This window comes from Drosophila suzukii, chromosome 4 (genome assembly GCF_043229965.1).
Source record: "Drosophila suzukii chromosome 4, CBGP_Dsuzu_IsoJpt1.0, whole genome shotgun sequence".
Taxonomy (NCBI): domain Eukaryota; kingdom Metazoa; phylum Arthropoda; class Insecta; order Diptera; family Drosophilidae; genus Drosophila; species Drosophila suzukii.
The window spans coordinates 468069-488649 of NC_092083.1; the positions used below are offsets into that span (position 1 = coordinate 468069).

At 32.6% G+C, this 20581-nt stretch overlaps 1 protein-coding gene across 20 annotated transcripts; it reads left to right on the plus strand.

The window, feature by feature from the left end:
* Positions 1-643: 643 nt before the first annotated feature.
* Positions 644-18888, plus strand: CaMKII (Calcium/calmodulin-dependent protein kinase II). Of its 20 annotated transcripts, none has more exons than XM_070997115.1 (16): positions 644-907; positions 3865-4019; positions 4097-4191; positions 4367-4426; positions 5942-5996; positions 6312-6637; positions 6725-6819; positions 6876-6998; positions 7059-7185; positions 9407-9499; positions 11103-11156; positions 14575-14640; positions 17682-17760; positions 18310-18404; positions 18461-18575; positions 18636-18888. In XM_070997115.1, exons 2-16 carry the CDS (start codon positions 3955-3957, stop codon positions 18778-18780), a joined length of 1593 nt encoding a protein of 530 aa, XP_070853216.1. In that variant the 5' UTR covers positions 644-907; positions 3865-3954; the 3' UTR covers positions 18781-18888. The 20 variants fall into 20 exon arrangements, 17 of the variants coding, with proteins under 17 accessions (XP_070853216.1, XP_016944101.1, XP_016944104.1 ...); XM_017088612.4 differs by having other exon boundaries at positions 645-907; positions 11100-11156; XM_017088615.4 differs by having other exon boundaries at positions 645-907; positions 11100-11156; positions 17685-17760.
* The last annotated feature ends 1693 nt before the right edge of the window (positions 18889-20581 follow it).

Here is a 20581-nt window from a genome sequence, read left to right on the forward strand (position 1 = left end):
GACAACATTAATATTTGTAATATGGTTAGGAAAATAAATCTTGATTAATTTACCTACATTTATTTTTTTCAATTAATTTCTAATACTTTAAATTAAAAGCCACAACATTCAGTGCTACATTTTCTAAAAATTGAGTTTGTGTGAAATAGCTCATCAAAAATTAATAAATTCTTCGATTTCTCCGTATAGAAATACCCAAATCAAATTTTTTATTGTAATCTGGAAAAATATCAATGTGTGGAAAATAAAGACTTTAAATTAAATACAATTGTATAACGTTATGATTAGTATACTTAAAACGAATTTTTGAATAAAATGGAAAACTTCAATCAATGGTTGACACATATCAACAGTTTTTCGAAATTGTAATTGCTGTTTCCACCCTTTACACAAAAATCTTTTCTACTTTCTTTTAAGACATTGCTTTGGAAAGAGATTTTGATGTCGAGTAGCGAGTTTCCAGCAGCACACAATTATTGTCAAACTGTAGTTCGGGATACTGATACATATTCACTATAGTGCGCATACTCCTGAATAAGGCCTTCGTAGGCATAAGTTTTCAATTGAACGACAGTCTGAGGAAAAGTCGGCAAAAAGCTTTTCGTTTTGGCACTTCATCGAATAAAACGCGACCGCAAAATCTTGTTAGTCAGTATTGAATTCGATTTTCAAGCAAACAGACGTTTTTAAATTTTCGGTATCTGAATCTAACGCGTCGTGTTCTCCCAGTTCGCTTAAAAAATATATATACACATGTAGATACTTCTGTGTGCATTTCGGAACATTATTTTACCGTATTGTCATTCCAAAAGATACTGTCAAAGATTTAGACACATCGCTGGAGTTGCAGAGACGTTGAAAACATTGATTTTAGTGCACACTTCTGACGTATACATCAAGTATATAGGTATCCAATTGATAAAATAATTCTATATATGTATGTACATTGTGCATACTTATATATACATACATATATTTATATAAATACATACATATCTATAACGGTGTATTATTCTCCTGATACAATTCTGGGTCAACACAGATTCAAAAATATACACCAACGTACATATTTTCGATCTAAAGTATGTTCATATTTTCTGTATATGTATATATAAGTTTGCACAACCTTACAAATATTTAAAAACATTTTTTATGTGTACAAAGGGTGCACCATGTTGTATTTAAGATAATAAGTAATTTTATTCGTCTCGCCACAAGTTGAATAGGATTTTTAACGATTGCATGTATCCATTTTTGTGCATATGTATGTATGTAGTATTGCGTTACAAAATCTGCATACATGTTTGATATTTCTTTAAGACATCTTTTTTAAATTTCATTTAACTTAAGTTAAGGGTATTGATTTTATCACAATGTTATAAGTAACTAATTGTGTTACTCCCACTACTCACGTTGTCTCTCGGACAAAAAGACGGTTAAATTAATAAAGCTTTAAAAGTTCCTTCAGATAGATTTTGGACGGTTTATACGATTTTACACAACTGGATTATTTGCAACAAGTTCTACCTAATGCCCTGGAATATCCTTGTTAAACGGGAAGGGGCGTTTTACCATTAAGCTCAATCAAAAAAGCTCCAGTATATGAAACCTGCAAAGGATACATACTTACGTACAAGTACATGATAGTACTGTGCCCCAGATACATTCTCTTAAGCATGAATTTCTGATTTAGAAAGGAACCAAAATTAACCAAAAACACCTGTCGCTCAAAATCAGTGCTTAAACTAAACCGCTGTAACTAAAAAATCAGTGTGTGTTTAAGGAGCCGCACAACTCATCAGATTTGAAGTAATTAGATCTGCATAACTCAAAAGAAACATTAAATTGGCGGTGTCTTAGAAGTTGCACCCACAATAATAAATACATTAAAATTAAAACCCCCTAAAATGATCCATCTTTATTTGAAATAACTTTAATTTTTATAAACACAAAAACGAAAATATAAAAATTTCCTAGTGGGGTTTTTGTTCAACTCAAGGTCAACTCCTGACTTGCCATGTCCTGTGGCACGCCCTTTTCAAATAAACATTCATCGAAAATCCATTTTTAAATTTGAGATTATTATTTATTTAACTAAGGGCCGATATCTGTTAAAGTGCTAGTTGCCTATTTATCTGCGAACAGTATGAATTGAATGAATTTAAATCGTTTGGAAAAAGAGATTCATCCTTTCAATATGATGTTAGTTTATCGAACGACTAAACTTTAAAGAAACTGTTGCTCTTAACAGGGAGTCTGTCCCTGTCAAAGTTAGCTCTCACGTAGACACTCGAGAAAACCAAATGTCCTTAGCAGGCACGTTATCTTTCCAAGAAATGTTAGCCGGGTCTCCAGAAACCGGCCCTATCTCCAACTTAAGCAAAGCGTTGTCATTAAAGCAAGCAACAAGACCCATAGGCTTGCCCCTTTTAAAAATGTTCATTCTCTTGACCAGTGTAACTTATAAAAACCAGTAAATCAATAGTAATCTAAGCGGGTGTGTATTTTTCCAATTGCGTTAGTCAATTTTGGCTTTTCTCAAAACGCCGCTACGAGCTGGGGAAGAAAATTAGTGAAAAGTGTGACCAACCCGAATGAATATATTCATTGCAATAATTGGAGATAATTTTATATTTTGTATATTAAGTTATTTACCTAAGTTATCCCACCTAATTATTCAAGAAAGCTAAGTGCCGTAAGTGCTGCTTCATTTTGGTTGATAGGCCGGGACTTGCCACCAAAAACGTAGGTCGCTTCCGAACGAGTTTCGCCAACAACAAGGCTGCCTGTATCTTAATGTATCCCACCGAAGAGTAAATTAACTAATTCCTGATCTACCCGCCGAGTCCTGCACGAAAGCTGGTCGCTGGACCTGATCGCCGGTCGGCCACTGAGCTATGGATTAACCTAAGGTAGCAGCCAGGATTGAACCGATTACCACATCGGCATGTTGACCAGAGAACATTTTTGGTCGTGATTGGATGGCGGGAGTCTCCAGCGTGCAACTGAAAAAGCAAGGTCACCAGTACGAAGTAGAAATAATGTTATAGTTGTAGCACCGAAGAAATTGGAAACCCTTGTTAATCCAATTTAATTATAAGGGTATAAACCTTGCAGTGTGTATTTTAATTTCAGTCAAAAGATTGCAACTTTGCAAAGGAGACGTTTTCGGTCTCAAAGTATATATATTTTTGTTCATCATCAACAATCGAATCGACCTAGCTACGTCTATCAGTTTCTAAGCAAGTTAGGCCCAGTCGTAAAACTATCTGAATGAACAGTTTCCAAGAGACTTTTTTAATAGTTGGTAGTATAAAAGTCGTAACAGGCCGGGTCGAAAATATATATCCTATAACTCCCGTGTAAATTATAGGAAAAATGAAAATACCTTGGACATATTTTTTAGTCTGGTTATTTCTTTTTAATTTTGTAACACCACGATTAATATTTATTTTATAAAATGAAGGAAACAAATGGTATAAGAAATAAATGGCAGGGACAAAAATATAGTACTGTATAAAATTTCGATTTTCTTCTACTCTGCCCTATACCATTTTTTTTTAGATTTTAGAATTATAGTATTAAATGGTTTTTTAATCGCACGATCGAAAAGTTAAGGAGATAGTAATATGAATAGGATCTATTGGTATATTTATTAAAAATGCTTCGCATATGTACGGTCTATAACGTTTCTGTAAAATACATATGATTTTAAAAACATATGGTTCTAGCTGCAGAGCTTGTAGACGTTAGCCCTTCGTAAACTAAGTCCACCCTTTTCAACCTAAATCTTTAAAATATAAACCCATTACCTGTTTTTCTGAAACATTTTAACTAATATTCTTATATTTTTTAAATATTTAGAGAACAACCCTTAGAACACCTGAGAAGGCACTTCTAGGGACTTGTTGAAGATTTATAGTCGCAATAGATTTTCTTAAGTGTGCCATCGCGATGGCTGCACCAGCAGCCTGTACGCGTTTTTCGGACAACTACGACATCAAAGAAGAACTGGGAAAGTAAGTTAAACAGAGTCAATGTAATTAAGATGGTTATAACTAACAGATTATATTACAATAATTAAATTATATTTCAGAGGGGCATTTTCAATAGTTAAAAGATGCGTCCAAAAGTCAACTGGATTTGAATTTGCTGCAAAAATTATAAATACAAAAAAGTTAACTGCAAGAGGTAAGGAGCAAAGGTCGACGCAATCTATGTTCGTCAAACAAAAACACCTCTTAACACATAACATACAACAACACAATTAAATTCCTTGTTAGTTTTTGGTAATACCTATTCGCTTTACCTTGCAAAGTACTTAAATATATAACGCAAAATTTGTTTTTTATTATATTTAATTCAGACTTTCAAAAATTGGAACGTGAAGCAAGGATCTGCAGAAAATTACACCATCCCAACATAGGTATGTGAAGTGCACAATTTGTATGTATATTATTTATTATAATTCGTTGCAGAGATTGTGGGGCTTGTCAAAAAGTTGTATGTTATTTTCATCAATACTTAACATTTTTAATATCTCCTTAGCTTATATGTCAATAATAGACCATTTATATCTACAAAAACTGGGCGGAGCAGGTTGAGGACAATCAAATAAATAATACGTTTAGCTATTACTCAACATTAAGTGTAATTTTAAACAAAAGAAAAGTTGTGATTTCCGAAAAGCGAAGAAACATTTTTTGTGGGCTAAAAGTAAAACGAAAGTTAAAAATACAGGTTCAGATAGGGCCTTAAAATTGCGTTTTTATACCCTTGCAGAGGGTATAATGATTTCAGTCAGAAGTTCGCAACGCATTGAAGGAGACGTTTCCGACCCTATAAGTATATATATTCTTGATCAGCATGACTAGACGAGTCGATCTAGCCATGTCCGTCTGTCCGTCCGTCCGTCCATTTCTACGCAAGCTAGTCACTCAGTTTTAAAGCTATCGGGCTGAAACTTTCCCAAAAGCCTCCTTTCTTTTGCAGGTAGTATATAAGTCGGAACCGGCCGGATCAGACAACTATATCGTATAGCTCCCAAAGGGGCTAACCTCCTACGCTTGGAAATAACATTTTTTAATTAGTTCTGAATTTCGAATTTAATTCCATCAAAATGGGACGACTATATCATATAGCTGCCATAGGAACGATCGGAAAATTGGTGGGAAAATAATGTGAAACAAATTATAGCTTCGGTGTTTTTTAACAGATAACCTCCTACGCTTGGAAATAACATATTTTAATTAGTTCTGAATTTTAAATTTAATTTTATCAAAATCGGACGACTATATCATATAGCTGCCATAGAAACAATCGGAGAATTGGTTGGAAAATAATATGAAACAAATTACAGCTTCGGTGTTTTTTAACATATAACCTCCTACGCTTGGAAATAACATTTTTTAAATAGATCTGAATTTCGAATTTAATTTGATCAAAATCGGACGGTTATATCATATAGCTGCCATAGGAACGATTGGAAAATTGGTGGGAAAATAATATGAAACAAATTCACTCTGCGCAAGATTAGCCGATCTTTAGATAGGACATAGACGTCGACCAAAGCGCTATAATCTTGCCCTTTTAGAAGTCAGAAATCACGGTTGTTGTAATATTGATGCAGAAACAATTCTGTTGTGTAAATTTCAAACTGTTAAAAAGTGTAATTTTTGAGCCCTCTGAACGGGAACAGGGTTTCCGACTACCATCATTGTGTAAGAATAACAAACTGTTTTATTACTGCTAACTCTACCTTAAGAAAACCGAAATACACGATGGTGTCTTTTAATTATTGATTTATATTTTTGAAAATTAAACAGTCGCACTTAAAAGACCTGCAATCGATGTTACCTCTTGAACTATTATTTGATGTACTAAATATGCAGCAGAAATGTACAGCTTAAAATAATTAATTGAAACTTTTTTATTATTTCAGTGCGATTGCATGACAGTATACAGGAGGAGAACTATCACTACCTTGTTTTTGATCTGTAAGCAACAAACTGCATACAAATACTTTCCAAAATATTCCCGTTGTCTACTTCCAAAAATCTTTAAAAAATATGAATTTCTAACAAACGCTTATACATATTGCAATGACTTGACTATTGTTTATTGAGATTCATACTTCATCCTTTTCCCTCCGATCGTTCATACATATGTATGAACAAAATTTTTTTCAGCGAAATATGAACACTTTATTATAGTAAAGAGTTTGTTTCCGCTATTGTTATTCGAAATATAAACTAAATTTAAATTAAGACAACACACCCACAAAATTTGACTATGCATACATACATTTGCAGTGTAACTGGTGGTGAACTTTTCGAAGATATTGTTGCACGCGAATTTTATTCAGAGGCTGATGCATCACATTGTATTCAACAAATATTGGAATCGGTCAATCACTGCCACCAAAATGGTGTGGTGCATCGAGATCTGAAACCAGAGAATTTACTATTAGCTAGTAAGGCAAAGGGTGCAGCAGTGAAACTCGCTGACTTTGGTCTAGCCATTGAAGTTCAAGGCGATCATCAGGCTTGGTTTGGATTTGCTGGCACTCCAGGATATCTGTCGCCAGAGGTATTGAAAAAGGAGCCCTATGGCAAATCGGTAGATATATGGGCATGTGGTAAGCAATTATTGTTCTTCTTATTCACGTGCATGAAAATCTAAGGCCGTATTGCATAATTCAGCATCTTACTTTTTTTTATCACAGGAGTTATTCTTTACATACTTCTTGTTGGTTACCCACCATTCTGGGACGAGGATCAGCACCGACTGTACTCGCAGATTAAAGCAGGAGCTTATGATGTATGGAATCTTGAACAACTTATTTGTGCTTATCTTTAAATGTTATTTTATTTAAGTATCCGTCTCCAGAATGGGATACGGTGACCCCAGAAGCAAAAAATCTTATCAATCAAATGCTCACAGTAAATCCAAATAAACGAATAACCGCCGCCGAGGCTTTAAAGCACCCATGGATTTGTGTAAGTACAGACAAAACGACTTAGAATGATTCAGAAATAAATGTACATTCGAATTTACAGCAACGAGAACGCGTGGCTTCCGTTGTGCATCGACAAGAAACCGTAGACTGTCTCAAGAAGTTTAATGCGCGTCGTAAGCTAAAGGGAGCCATACTTACGACCATGCTGGCTACCAGAAATTTTTCCAGTAAGTAATTATACCCGTTACTCGTAGAGTAAATGGGTATACTATATTCGTCGGAAAGTGTGTAACAGGTAGAAGGAAGCGTTTCCGACCCCATAAAGTATATATATTCTTGATCAGGATCACTAGCCGAGTCGATCTAGCCATGTCCGTCTGTCCCTATGAACGCTGTGATCTCGGAAACTATAAAAGCTACAATACTGGGATGAGGCATGCATATTTCTTAGATTCTTGCGCAGCGCATGTTTGTTTTGTTAGTGTGGCACGCCCACAAACCACCCAAAACTGTGGCTCCTACAGTTTTAATGCTAGAACAAAAATTTTAACTCAAATTTATTGTTTTTATCAATACATATCGATTGACCCAAAAAAAGTTTGCCACGCCCACTTTAACGCCCACAAACTTCAAAAAACCGTAAATATGAACGCTGATAACGCCCATAACGCTTAAGTCTGTCTGCCGCCCACAAAACCATATATTGAGATATAGGTGGCGCTTTTCAATCTCGCTTTGCTGCTTGCATATCTCCATCTCCCTTTGGTCCCTTTAGCTGAGTAACGGGTATCTTTCGTGTTTTTTAATACAAACACTTGGTAATATCGGTAAAAACGGGAATGTCAGAGAAATACGCAAACAAAATCCTAACGAATGCGGTTGGAAGAATTTATTATATTAGTAGCAATAACCACCGCGACGAAGTCCGCGACAATTACCAAAGCATTGTTAGTATTAGAAGAAAGAGAAGGTCATAAAAACACGAACATGTGGTTAAAAGCCTTACAACAGCTGACTGCAGTGACAAACTTTTAACAAAAGATTTAACTTTGCCTCTGTTTCTCAGCCAAAGGCCCGATTATTATACATACATACATTACAGTATACATTTAAAGCATAGCATCCAAGAAACAAACAGTAGTTGCAATAGACACAAAATGCAATGTATTTGGAAATTTTAGATAGCTGTTTAATGACAGGATTGTATAATTTCAACACTAGTGCTGCACAATTCCCAAGAGAAAGTGTTGTCGACTGCAAAAACTTTCCTTGCTGTAAATGATTCACATTTAGTTCAGTAGTATTTTAAATTTTAAAACAAGAGAGGACCCTATACAAGGTACTCAAGGTATCAATATCGCTGTAACACGTTAACGGACTGAAAGCCGATCGATTAGAAAATCGACGGGACTACCTTGTGTAATTGTACCACGGCATCGACTATAGGGTTCTCTCTTGTTTTCAAATTTAAAATACTACTCAGTTTAATGTGAAACATTTACAGCTAAGTGTACTGGAAGCACTCAGGGAGTGCGTAGGAGAAAGAGATACACAAGTAGAAAAGCGTATGTTTCAAAGATAGCGCACTTTATTGGCTTGCCACCCTACCGCGCAAGAAGCGAAGAATCTACTTTCTAGTTCCCAAGCTATAGGATATAGTTGTCTGATCGTTCCGACTTATATACTACCTGCAATAGATATACAACCTTTTGGAAGGTTTCATCGGAGTAGCTTTTAAGCTGAGCGATTAGTTCGAGTAGAAACGGACAGACGGACATGGCTAGATCAACTCGTCTAGTCATGCTGTTCAAGAACATATACATTTTATGAGGTCGGAAAGGTCTCCGTCACTGCGTTGCTAACTTCTGACTAAAATCATTATCCCCTTTGCAAGGGGTTATGGGCGGGAGCAAAGAGAGCGAAAGCCACTACAATAAAACACGAGATGAATTTGCCTTTGTATTTGCCGAAGGGAAGACACAATGGCTATGGCTACTAGAGTATTGGAGGGGTAGTTGAAGTTTAAAATATTTGTGCCAGACGGGGAAAAAAGTGTAAGATTTAGACGTATTTCATAAACGGCATCTTTTAAATTAAATACAAAAACTAATTTTTGTTGCGGCTGATTGGAAAAACAAGCTGTTAAAGGCATGGCGGAATAGATTTTTTAATAATATTTTGATTTAAAAAAAAAATTTTAATTTGGCCAAAATAAAATTTAATTGCAGTAAAACGAAACGGTGACAAAATAAAACATTCCGAGGACAAACAATAACCAAAACTTTGAAAATAAAAACATGTTACGAAATCGAAATTTTTTTTGCAAATCGCAAAACTAATGTGAATACAAGAGCACGCCCGAAATTTTTATATTAAAATGATTTAGTTTGAACGATTGTCACCTAAAGTGATCTCAAATTTTAATGAAAATATACTTGTATTTTACAGGCAGAAGTATGATTACCAAAAAGGGTGACGGATCTCAAGTTAAGGAATCTACAGATTCTTCTAGCACTACCCTTGAAGACGATGACATTAAAGGTAAATATTATATTTAAAATTTCCTTTCACATTCATTTATAGAAAACTAAAACTGTCAAGTTGTTGCGAACACTAGTGAACTAGATAGGTATGTCAGGACCACAATCAACCGCTAGAGCTTTGCACCAATACACAGTGCTAGGTGAAGCTTTTTTAATAAGTAAATAAAACAAAACTAACCCGTAAAAGCACATAGATATTTTTCTAAGCTCCATAATTAAATTTGGCATATTTTATATTAAATACGATATTGTTCTTTTTTACTTGATGGGAAGGAAGGAATCGGACATTACCAGAGAGTTTATTATAAGTGACAAGATTTAAAGTTCAAAAAAGGTTTACATAAAATATTTCAAAATGGAACTTAAAATATTCTGTAATCTTTTTTTGTGCTTCCGAAATTAGTAATGCCTTTATATGTTCCCAAAGAAGCTGGCCCTGTCCTCTTTGACGTAAACTGTTTTTTGTGAGTGCATGTTTTGTAAAGTCAACCCTTAATTTTAAATATTTTCATAAATATATGTTGTGAATATATTTAAATGCCATCATAACTTAGCTATTTATCAACCAAGAATGAAGTTTCAATTACCCTTGCAGGCTGACATTTTGACAAGATGTATTTAACTTGCTCAGGATTATAGAAAGCTGGGCTAGATTTGTCATAAATAGCTTATTCATAGATGGATGGATTCATTATTTTATCTATATAACTATCGTTAGAAGCTTGTTTATATAACTATTTTTGCACGATTTCATTCATACGATCCATACGATGGTGGCAGACTGAATGGCGCTTAAACTCAATCCTCTAAATTTAACTTTAATATTTTGGTAAAAAAAATTTGAAAAAAACGATTAAACATATTATAATAAAAAAAATACTAAAGCACATTTTTGTAGGTACCATTTTTTTCATTAGAATGTGCCATATTTTATTCATAAACTGTTAACTCACTTCTGAAAATATTATTTTACCTTAAAAATTAAACCACGTACTTTGTTGATCTTATTTGTATAAACTACTGTTAGGCACTTATAATTATTCAATTTTTTTTTATAAATTCCGACTTAAGGCATTTTGCGTTTTTAAGTTATTGACAAAAATTAAGACACTTAAATGTCATGTGTTGTATGACATTATATATATATATATTTACAAGAGGTAACAACATTGTTTTAGATTTCAAAGCTTTGAACGTCAGCCCAGTACAACCCTGAATATAATAATAATAAACATTTCAATTTTCAATTTGTATAATTGCAAATATTCTTTTGACAGACTTTCTTATTGCAGTGAGTCCTAGACTTTCAACCTTATAAGTCAATGCTGCTTTTTAAATTCCATCTTTTATATCAACATAATTGCATAACCTTATTTTTTTTAAATCTTGAAAATTGTAAATAAGCAACGCATCATGAATACCAATTGTACTCCCTAACACTTAACTTGACCTGAACTAACCGACGTTGGTTGGAAGAGAATTCGAACAAATGAAAGCACTCTCTACACAAACACCACTCATTACCTTACCAGAATTACCATAAGGGACATATTGGTACACTTGCAATTTTAAATATAAAATTTTTTTGTTTTCCCTAGAAGATAAAAAAGGAATCGTTGATCGCAGTACCACAGTCATATCAAAAGAGCCAGAAGGTAAATCTTATTCTGCATTTTTGAGTTTCTGTAATATATACAATTATCATTTCTTATTTGTAAAAGAAACATCAAATAGATATAACGCACCTTCATTTAATCATCATCCGTCCATTTTCCAATAAAACAAATATAAAGTACTTAAATGTACAGCGCTATGTTAATATGATTTTAAAAAGTTACTTCACTAAAAAGTTTAGTATAGGTTACATTGCGTATGTAAATTATGTGTAGTATTGTATATTCTTGCCAGCATTGGCATCGACATTGAAAACTATTAGCATGTACGAGCGCTTCTGGTTATTCACAAAACAAATATTTTATATTCAAAAGATTTTTGTCGATTGCCAAGAGTCTTTTTTTTTCATTTCAGCTTTGAATCTCCTGCATTTGGATTAAAACTATAATGCAAGCAAAGTACCTTTTTAATAATATTTATTTGACTGTATTGATTGACTATTGACGATTAGTCACAAAACCGAAATTGTACCAAAAAAGTGTTAAATACATAATCCTAAAAATTCAGCTGAACGGACTATATTTTAATGAAATCCTGATGTTTATAATATGTTCTTTTAAGAACACTAAATTATCTTAAATTTGAATCCATACTGTCGACATATTAAAATATTACCATTATTATTAATATATATATATATATATAAATTTATATATATAATATATATATATATTAAAATATTAAAATATTATATATTAAATGTCACCATGGCTGAGTTTTGATTTATGGAATCGTTGTTGAAGGAAGTCATCGCATTATAGGGTTTTTATTTTGTGGTCATTTCTTTTTTTTTTGTAGAGTGAGACATCAATATCCGATGTTACATTAATTTGTTGGAACTTGTATGTGTGCTGTGCGTTTCTCAGCTAAACGTGTTGAAGTGTGAGTGTCGACTATTGTTCTATACTACGTGTGTGAACAGAGCAGTGGTAGAACAGTAGCAGAGCTACGGAAAAGGCATTTCCAATCCCGCGAGCCACCCCTGTGCTGCTTCTGTTGGCGACATTCATATAATCCATACCTGGGCTATGGCTGTCAAACAAGTTTATAGAATAAAACGTAAAATGTATTGTATACTTATCCTATTTCGAAGCGGATTCGTTTGTAACATGTTTTTTCACTAATCTTTTTCAACAAAGTAAATTTTTCCAACAGGGTAAACTTTTAAATTTTATAAAACAAAGAACTCGGAAGAACATTTTTGTAATAATTACAGAACGCTTACACTTAAAGTCAATGTAGATGTGTCCATATGACACTGAGATTCTGAAATTTAGAAAATATTAAAATTAATATCATAAAAATGTGTTAAGAACGAATGTTTTTTAGTTAGGACAAAATGTTCTTCATCTCAAGAAAAACTGGTCTTGATTTAAAAGCATTTTTCTTAATTGAAGAACGTTTATTCTTTACTTATAACCTTTTTAAAAATATGAAAATATAATAATATATTTAAAAATAAACAAAAATAAAACTATAGTCGAGTGCCTCGACAGTCAGATACCCCTACTCAGCTAAACAACTTCAAAACAAGAAAAATCGCTTAGTCGTTAGCCTCGACTGTTAGATACCCGTTACTAAGCTAAAGAGAGTGCGAGAGGGATGGAGATTTGCTTGCTTGTTGCTAGCGCCGAAACAAACTCTCATTTACATTTTTACAAAATATTGAAAAATTTAGGCGCTGGGCGGGGCTTAGTGCTGTGGCTTTTGCAGCCTGCTAAAAAAACAACTTGCAAGAACCTTGATGTGAAAAGCATTCATCATATTCATCAAACCAAGATGAAAAATCGGTCTCTCGAGTACACGTTACGAATCGATTTGTTATAAATTGATTAATGTACTCTTGCTTTTATTGTTATTAAAACTTTTTCAAAAACCTTGATATGTATTTTACACACATTAAAAATATATCTGAAGGAGCGACTGGCCCACATCGTTTTTTTTACTGCGCGTTAGTCAAATGCGACGTTGACCCTTTTTTGCAGCAGAGCAAACGAAATTATACACTAACACAGCCGAAGAATCTTTCACGGACAACGCTCACTATAGAGATCGATAATCCACACTAAAAATCTTTCTGTTCGTTCCGTTGTATGGTTGTTACTCATCTTGTAGTCTATATTATCTTTGGTAACGAGTATCTGATAGTCGAGGCACTCGATTATAGCGCTCTCTCTTGATTTTGTATTTTTTTAAAATATTTTCTTAACCTTATTAAACTTTATAGACTGACAATGTATATTTAATCTCAAGGATAATTACGAATAACTCATGCATTCTTCTCCGGAGATCGAACCCACGACCGCCTTCGAAAAGCGGTCACATGCAGCTCATTAGAGAGATTGAGAAAATAAGACTGTCACATAACTGTTACTCAGCTAACCAAAGTATAGTTTCCGATTAAACAAACAAACATGTATAGACCGACTCAGCTTTTTCTTATTTTAAGAATGTCTTTAATGTGGACTGCATTTTTTAGTGTGCAACGTTTTAAACGTTATCGAGTGTAACCGCGTTTTGGATTTCAAAGCCTGACATTACGATTTGAAAAGATTTAAACCCCCTTTAATTGTCCTCTCCCTTAGCTTGCGTTTGGATAATATAGCGATGTATAGATTTCAAGTAAAAATTGGATTTATCTTAAAAGCATATGTTTGTATTTAAGTCTTCAGAGTTATTATAGGTACGACACTAAGGATTCCAAATAAATATCATCGTTTTTGAAAAAAGACGGTATTGTGAAACAATCTTGGAAAAACTCCATATTGAATACCAAATTCCTTATTTTCTTTAGAAACATTGCCTTATAAATCAAGTCTTATACCAAAAATTTAAGTCGCAATAGTATCAAAACGCGAGCTAACTCAGAGAAACCCCAAATAGAGGTTAGCCTGGTTAATTGAGCACCTACAGAATTTGAAATCCAAGCTGCTGTTACATTTTCCGGGTTGCACTGTGTAAGCAATATCCATTTACACGCCAAAAGTCTGTGCGGCCCACAGTTTTTGTTTTAGATTGATTTTTTGTTATTGCAATTCATTTGACCGAATGCCCCTTAGTCAGTACTGTCACAGTCAGCAGTGACGCCAACTGGGGGCATATTTATCTTTCAAGTAGTTAACAAGGTAACTAGTTACGGCGTCTTTTATAAAAGAATGTATTTCGATCTAAAATTTATGCATATTTTTTACATCCATGTTTATTTTAAGCAGGGTTTTAAAGTGCATACTCATTTTCGCCCACTCCGTAGACTACAATTCATTCCATATTCCTAACCACTTGGGAATAATTTTCATTGCTTTCTTTACAAAAAATTCTTCTCTTGTGATTATTTTACTAAAAACACTTACAATTTGTATAAAACATCGATTTTTATACAAAACTAAATGTGCGTTTTAGATATAAGGATACTGTGTCCTGCAAAAACTTGCCAGCAAAATACAGGAAACTCGCAGTGCTCGTCAGGTATGTATGTATACCAAAAAATGTTTCGAGTTCCAAGTCTAAAATGACTTTAAATGTAAAATTCTCATTTTGAGGTGGTCTCAACTTGTATGCCTTCTTCTATAGAGGACAGGCAACAAGACCACAAATTGTAGAGTTGATTTTAATTCAGAAGCCCTTTCCAGATCCATAAATACACAACAAATATATATTTGTCAACTAGAATTTCATAATCGTTTGCTTGTATAAGTGCATGCTGACCATGTTCCAATTATATGCAATGTCCTTTATACTTATAATGCCTTTTGCACTTTGCTGATGAGTATTGAATATCATTACTAGAACCACAATAATTTTCAATTAATTATACTGCAAAAACGACGCTTATATCCTATATATTTTGTTCCCTCAGACTTTTCCGTTAACACTTTTCTATTATAAACCAAGGCGAACTCCAATAAATACTTAAATGTTTTGTCCTAATAAGAATTGAGAATAAGGCAGACTTTTTTTAAGTTAGGCTGACATGTCTTATTATATCTTAAAATGTAAAAATATTGGTAATGGTTGTCGGCATGGATACCAATTACGTTGAATTTTTCGGAATAAAAGAAAAATTGAATAGAAAATAAAAGAAGGAAATTTTAAATGGCCCAAGGAAACAAAATAATTACGAAGGTGAAAAATAATGTTTACATACTTGCAATGATGAGAATACCGCCTTATACGAAGGTCTTACAGAAAACGATTCTAACCAAACCCGATAAGGGTGCTAAGTACCTAAATGTGCCAATTTCTCGAGTTTCGGCTAACATTTTTCGAACAGACAAAGTCCCTGCTTATAAATTTTGTTTTTTCAACCGTCAATGTGCGGGCTAACTTTGACAGGGAATCATACTCCCTACTAAGTACTAAAGATGCAATTTTATAATCTCAGACATAAGCAAAACCTAAACAGCTTATGTAATACTCAAAGCAAGCTCTGTAAAGGCGCTTAGCAGCTCAATTTTGTTATTAATTAATGTTCTGGCACTCTGAAATCAAAACCAGTTGATGATTTACAAGTAAAACAAAATTTTGGAATGTTGTTTATTTCAACTTTAATATTTTATAAGCTCCAATTGCTATGAAGTTTCATTTCTAGCAAGCTCTGGCCAAACATATACATATAGGTCTGCAAGGGTATTTCCAGCTTCTTCCTTCATCCCTCGGCTCGATAAAAAAAAAGAAATGCAGGGACCGTAAATAATATTAATCAATTTGAATAAAAAAAAATGACGATATAAAATTTATTTTGTTGAATTTTACTTAATCGCTTAAAAAAATGTAATTTGTACGTGAAAGAAAACATATCGATAAAAAATGTATGCATTTTTTTTGTGTGTGTGTTTTGGATTAAAAGGTGTATAGTCGAAAGCTTTTTCAGTGATGCATTATTTGAAGGGATTGAAATTGAACCAAGGAAACCAACTATTCAATTCATAAGACGATTTTTATAAATTTTTTAAAAATATGTTTTCTTACAATAGTCAATCTAAACATACATAAATGCCAATTAATTCTAAACATTCTAGGACAAACATTTCTGGAAGAATATTTAACAAAAACCCCACAGAAAAAATAAGACTAGTCTAAAATCCAAAGACTTTTTAAAACAACGTATTTTAAAAGCATACAAACTATAAACAAAAAGATAAAAGTCCGGAACCTAAAAAAACTGTCTGTAATAAATGCACCAGGATTTTTAAACCAATTAGAAAGCGTCGACTTTTACAATAAATAACAAATTTAAATAGTAACAAAATCAAACAATAATTGTCGGCAAATCATAGGTTTATTTATTCACTTTTACAAACCAAGAATGATCTTTCTGTTCTAACTTCATATATAGATCAAAAACATATTGTAACGAAATATATTTTTAAAAAATATTTGAAAATCTCTTGAAAATGTTTGATAAACATAACAAGATATAATTCGAATCTATTAAAACATTACATTACAAAAAATCTGTGTTCAGCTTTGGTCGAAAAAATTATTTTTTGATCGAAATTTTTTGGTTAAAAACTAATTGATATTTTTTGGGTAAAAAATAAAATGTTGATTATATATAATAATTTAGGTCTTTAATGAAATGTACTTCGCATGTTTCAAGGCTCTTAATTTTTTGATGGCTAGAACTTATATGCTACGTTAGGAATATATTAATATGGGCTGCCACATCGGGGTGTCACAGGAATCGCAAAACTCTGAATGTTACTAATTTTCTTACGTACATTGGGGCGGACTTTTTTTTGTATGAAATTGTCATACTGTCACCCCAGTAAATATATTCCTTTGGTATTCTTAAGGAATAACATACAAAAGAAAAAAACAAGTTTTAGTCGGTGCGAAATGGCATTTAAGACTTTTAGGCATATTTTATATTCGTCTAGATGCCGTAGACTTGATATTTAACTTTGACAGTTTTCTTGTAATAACCTTAGCCTTTATTTAATAGATTAGAACTTGTACATTCAAATTGATTTATGCTTTGATCCTAAAAGTTATAAAATATATTTGCTATTGCAATGTGAATACCACAATAGACAACAAAAAATGGATTCCTCGGGGACCGAACACGATTCTTATGGGTTTAGAGACAGAAGACTAGTCTATTTCGAACTGATTTAACTCATGAAATTAGCTACTCTTTATTTCCCTTACTCGATCAGAACAAAAAAGTTGACAAATTAAGGAAAGGAAGAATCATTTTTTTGCGCACCGCATAAACTTCCAAATAAAATTTTTTGCATTAACTTATTTTGTACAGAAAACTACTGTTTAAGTTGGTGAGCTCATTTTACCTTAGACAAGTCCACCCTAATGTATAGACATCAACATACATTTTACACAACTGAAGAGATTTCTGTGGAATCCCTGTGTATTACCTTATAAAGAATCAGAGTGTTTTAGAATTCATGGGTAGATAAATATGAGACGGAGATATACCTAGTTTTAGCATAATCAACTAAACAATTAAACCCTAAATAACCTAAATAAAAAATTGTCTATCAACAAAGCAGCTAGACGACAAGAAATAATAAAGATTACTGAACAGTTAATTGAAGCGATTAACAGTGGCGACTTTGATGGATACACGTAAGTTTGAAATATTACACAAACATTTGTCATTGTTTCAAAAAACTTTGCTATTTAGCTTATTTATTTATTCTCAGTTTAAAAGGCAACTGCAATTTACCTATAACCTATGTTTTTTTTGCAGCTATAGCTACTGTGGCCTTGAGCTACATCCATTTCATTTACTTTTAAGGTTTAAAAAAAAGTTCAAGTTATTTTTGAAGTTTTTGAGGTTATGTCTTTTTTGTAAGTTGTTTAATCCTGTTCAAGAAACATAGTGTTAAACGGGCCATTAGTGCTACGTTCTTCTCCGCCTCCTCAAAACGCAAAAGATTTAATAATTTTTTAAAATAAAGCTAGCCTATAGTTTAAACTAAATTATGTATAGAAAATTAAATCAAGTTTGTGGTGAAGTAAGACAAAGGCTACAAAACATTGCTGATGTCTATTAAAAAACAAAAATAATAATGCTATCCACACAACATAAGCAATGTACAATATGTATACAAAATCTGATCAAAAATGTTAATTTAAATATGTGTTCAATAAAAAATAATTTTTATTCTTCAGCAAAATATGTGATCCCCATTTAACTGCCTTCGAGCCAGAAGCTTTGGGTAATCTTGTCGAAGGAATTGATTTTCATAAATTTTACTTTGAAAATGGTGAGTTCAATAAAACTATATTCGAAAGATAAAAAATTATTAAATGACCATTTTAGTTCTTGGTAAGAATTGCAAAGCTATAAACACAACCATATTAAATCCTCACGTGCACTTATTGGGTGAAGAGGCCGCGTGCATTGCCTATGTCAGACTTACACAGTACATTGATAAGTAAGTACTTGACACAGATAACCTCGACACCTTAAAATTAAAATGTTTCTTTATATATAGGCAAGGACATGCACACACCCATCAGTCTGAGGAAACACGCGTATGGCACAAACGCGACAACAAATGGCAAAATGTTCACTTTCATCGAAGTGCATCTGCCAAAATAAGCGGAGCTACTACATTCGATTTTATACCCCAAAAGTAGTGGGCGTTAGTCAATGGAATATGAACTGTCATTATGCACATGAATAAAAGTGCTATATTTATAATTAGAGGACGCAATAGTATTTGCGAATAAAGTTGTTAGTGCGAATTTTATTATTTTATTTATTTGAATTCAAGTGTTTTGTGTCCCCTGTTATTCTCTGTTAAAATATACTGTAAAATTAAAAGCATGTATCGCATTTCAGATATCCCCTAGAAATATGGTCACTTTATAAATTAAAAGAACAAACAACACAAATATAAAAAATTCAACATAATATTGGTACATGAAATATTTAAAGTAAATATCGCTGTACCAATCATAAGATTGTAAATTTGAATGGTGTCAAGGAAAGAAACAAGTTTATCATTTAACTAAAATTGATATCAATCTTAAAATAAAATTAATAACTTTGTATCTATTGGAATAAGAAAGAAAATAATTCCAACCACTTTACGTAATCTTCTAAAAATAATGCAAACAATTTAAAAAGCATGTATCACTTACTAGGATACAAATAATCATTTGTTTGTGCAGTCCGCTTATTCTCGTTCTTCAAGTATATACACACATGCATAGCTTATTAAAATGTGTGAATTCAGGCGAATACAAATTACTCAAGTTAGCATTAACGATTTATAAAACTGTAAAGCATTAGGTAACTCAATGTAGCATTATAAATTTTGAAAAATTAAGTACATGAAAAACAAAATAAATTAGCTAACTGAAATATAAAATTAAGCCGAATTAATTAAAAATATGCGATTACTTCAAGTTCACTAGATGACTTAAATCTACATATGTATGTTTATTTATGTTGCCTTTCTGGTCGCATGGCATATAACAGAATATAAAGGTGTCCTAAAAATAGAAGTGACTGTACAGACAACATACAGAAATGCAGACATCTGGTTCCCAAAATACCGGTAATTCGACTTACATACGTCACATTTATGGAGGTATTTAATTATGTATCTCTTACGTCCGATTAAATAATTACCTAATACTTTTAAATATGTTTCCGCTCGAGTGGGACTGTAGTGCCGCTTTTGGTATATGTATATGTTATTGTTATATTGTATAATTATTTTTGTGCAACCTTGTCGTAAAGATACATTGAATTGTCTTACAAAGAACCTTTAAAGTTATTTTAAATGGTCCTTGGGACCTATCTAGTTAGATACCGACATATGTGCAAAAAAAACGCAACATTACAGTTAAATACAAATTATTATTTTATTTTCTTCCTATTTTATTTTTTGATCAAATTTCAATGTTAAACACCTTTGCTATATAATATTTATAAAGAAATCTAATATTTATCAACTATTGATGAAAGCCATAAATAATATGTTCAGGGGGGGCGGGGCACAGAATTCGCAGAGCGCTCATTCATCGTACGTTTTTTATGTTAATCAATATAAATTTTACACGATTTAGCGCTGAAATGATTTCTGTGGAACCCCCGCGTTCAACAATTCTCCTTACTTTCGAATTCAAATATAAATAAAATGTGTACTAGGTTAAGTCCCTTTACTTAATAGATCTTTTTGTGTATAACTCCAAATACGTTGTTATAAGCATAAATGCGAGCATATGTATATTGTATTTATGAGACTGTATCATTGTAAAATGATTACAACTGTTTCCTGATCATATATGTATGTATACACAAATTTGGATTTAAAGGCATTTCCAAACACTGCACACACTTTTTTACTTAAAAGCCAAAAACAATTTTCTGATAAAAGTTTACAACAAAATTTGGATTAATGGTCCGCCTCCAAGAAGTTTTATTTTA

Excerpts from the sequence above, each read along its gene's own strand:
- CaMKII (XM_017088612.4), top strand. The coding sequence starts at position 3,955 with ATGGCTGCACCAGCAGCCTGTACGCGTTTTTCGGACAACTACGACATC. Across the intron at positions 11,157-14,574 it reads CATATCAAAAGAGCCAGAAG|ATATAAGGATACTGTGTCCT; the intron begins GTAAATCTTATT and ends TGTGCGTTTTAG. Across the intron at positions 17,761-18,309 it reads GGCGACTTTGATGGATACAC|CAAAATATGTGATCCCCATT; the intron begins GTAAGTTTGAAA and ends TTTATTCTTCAG.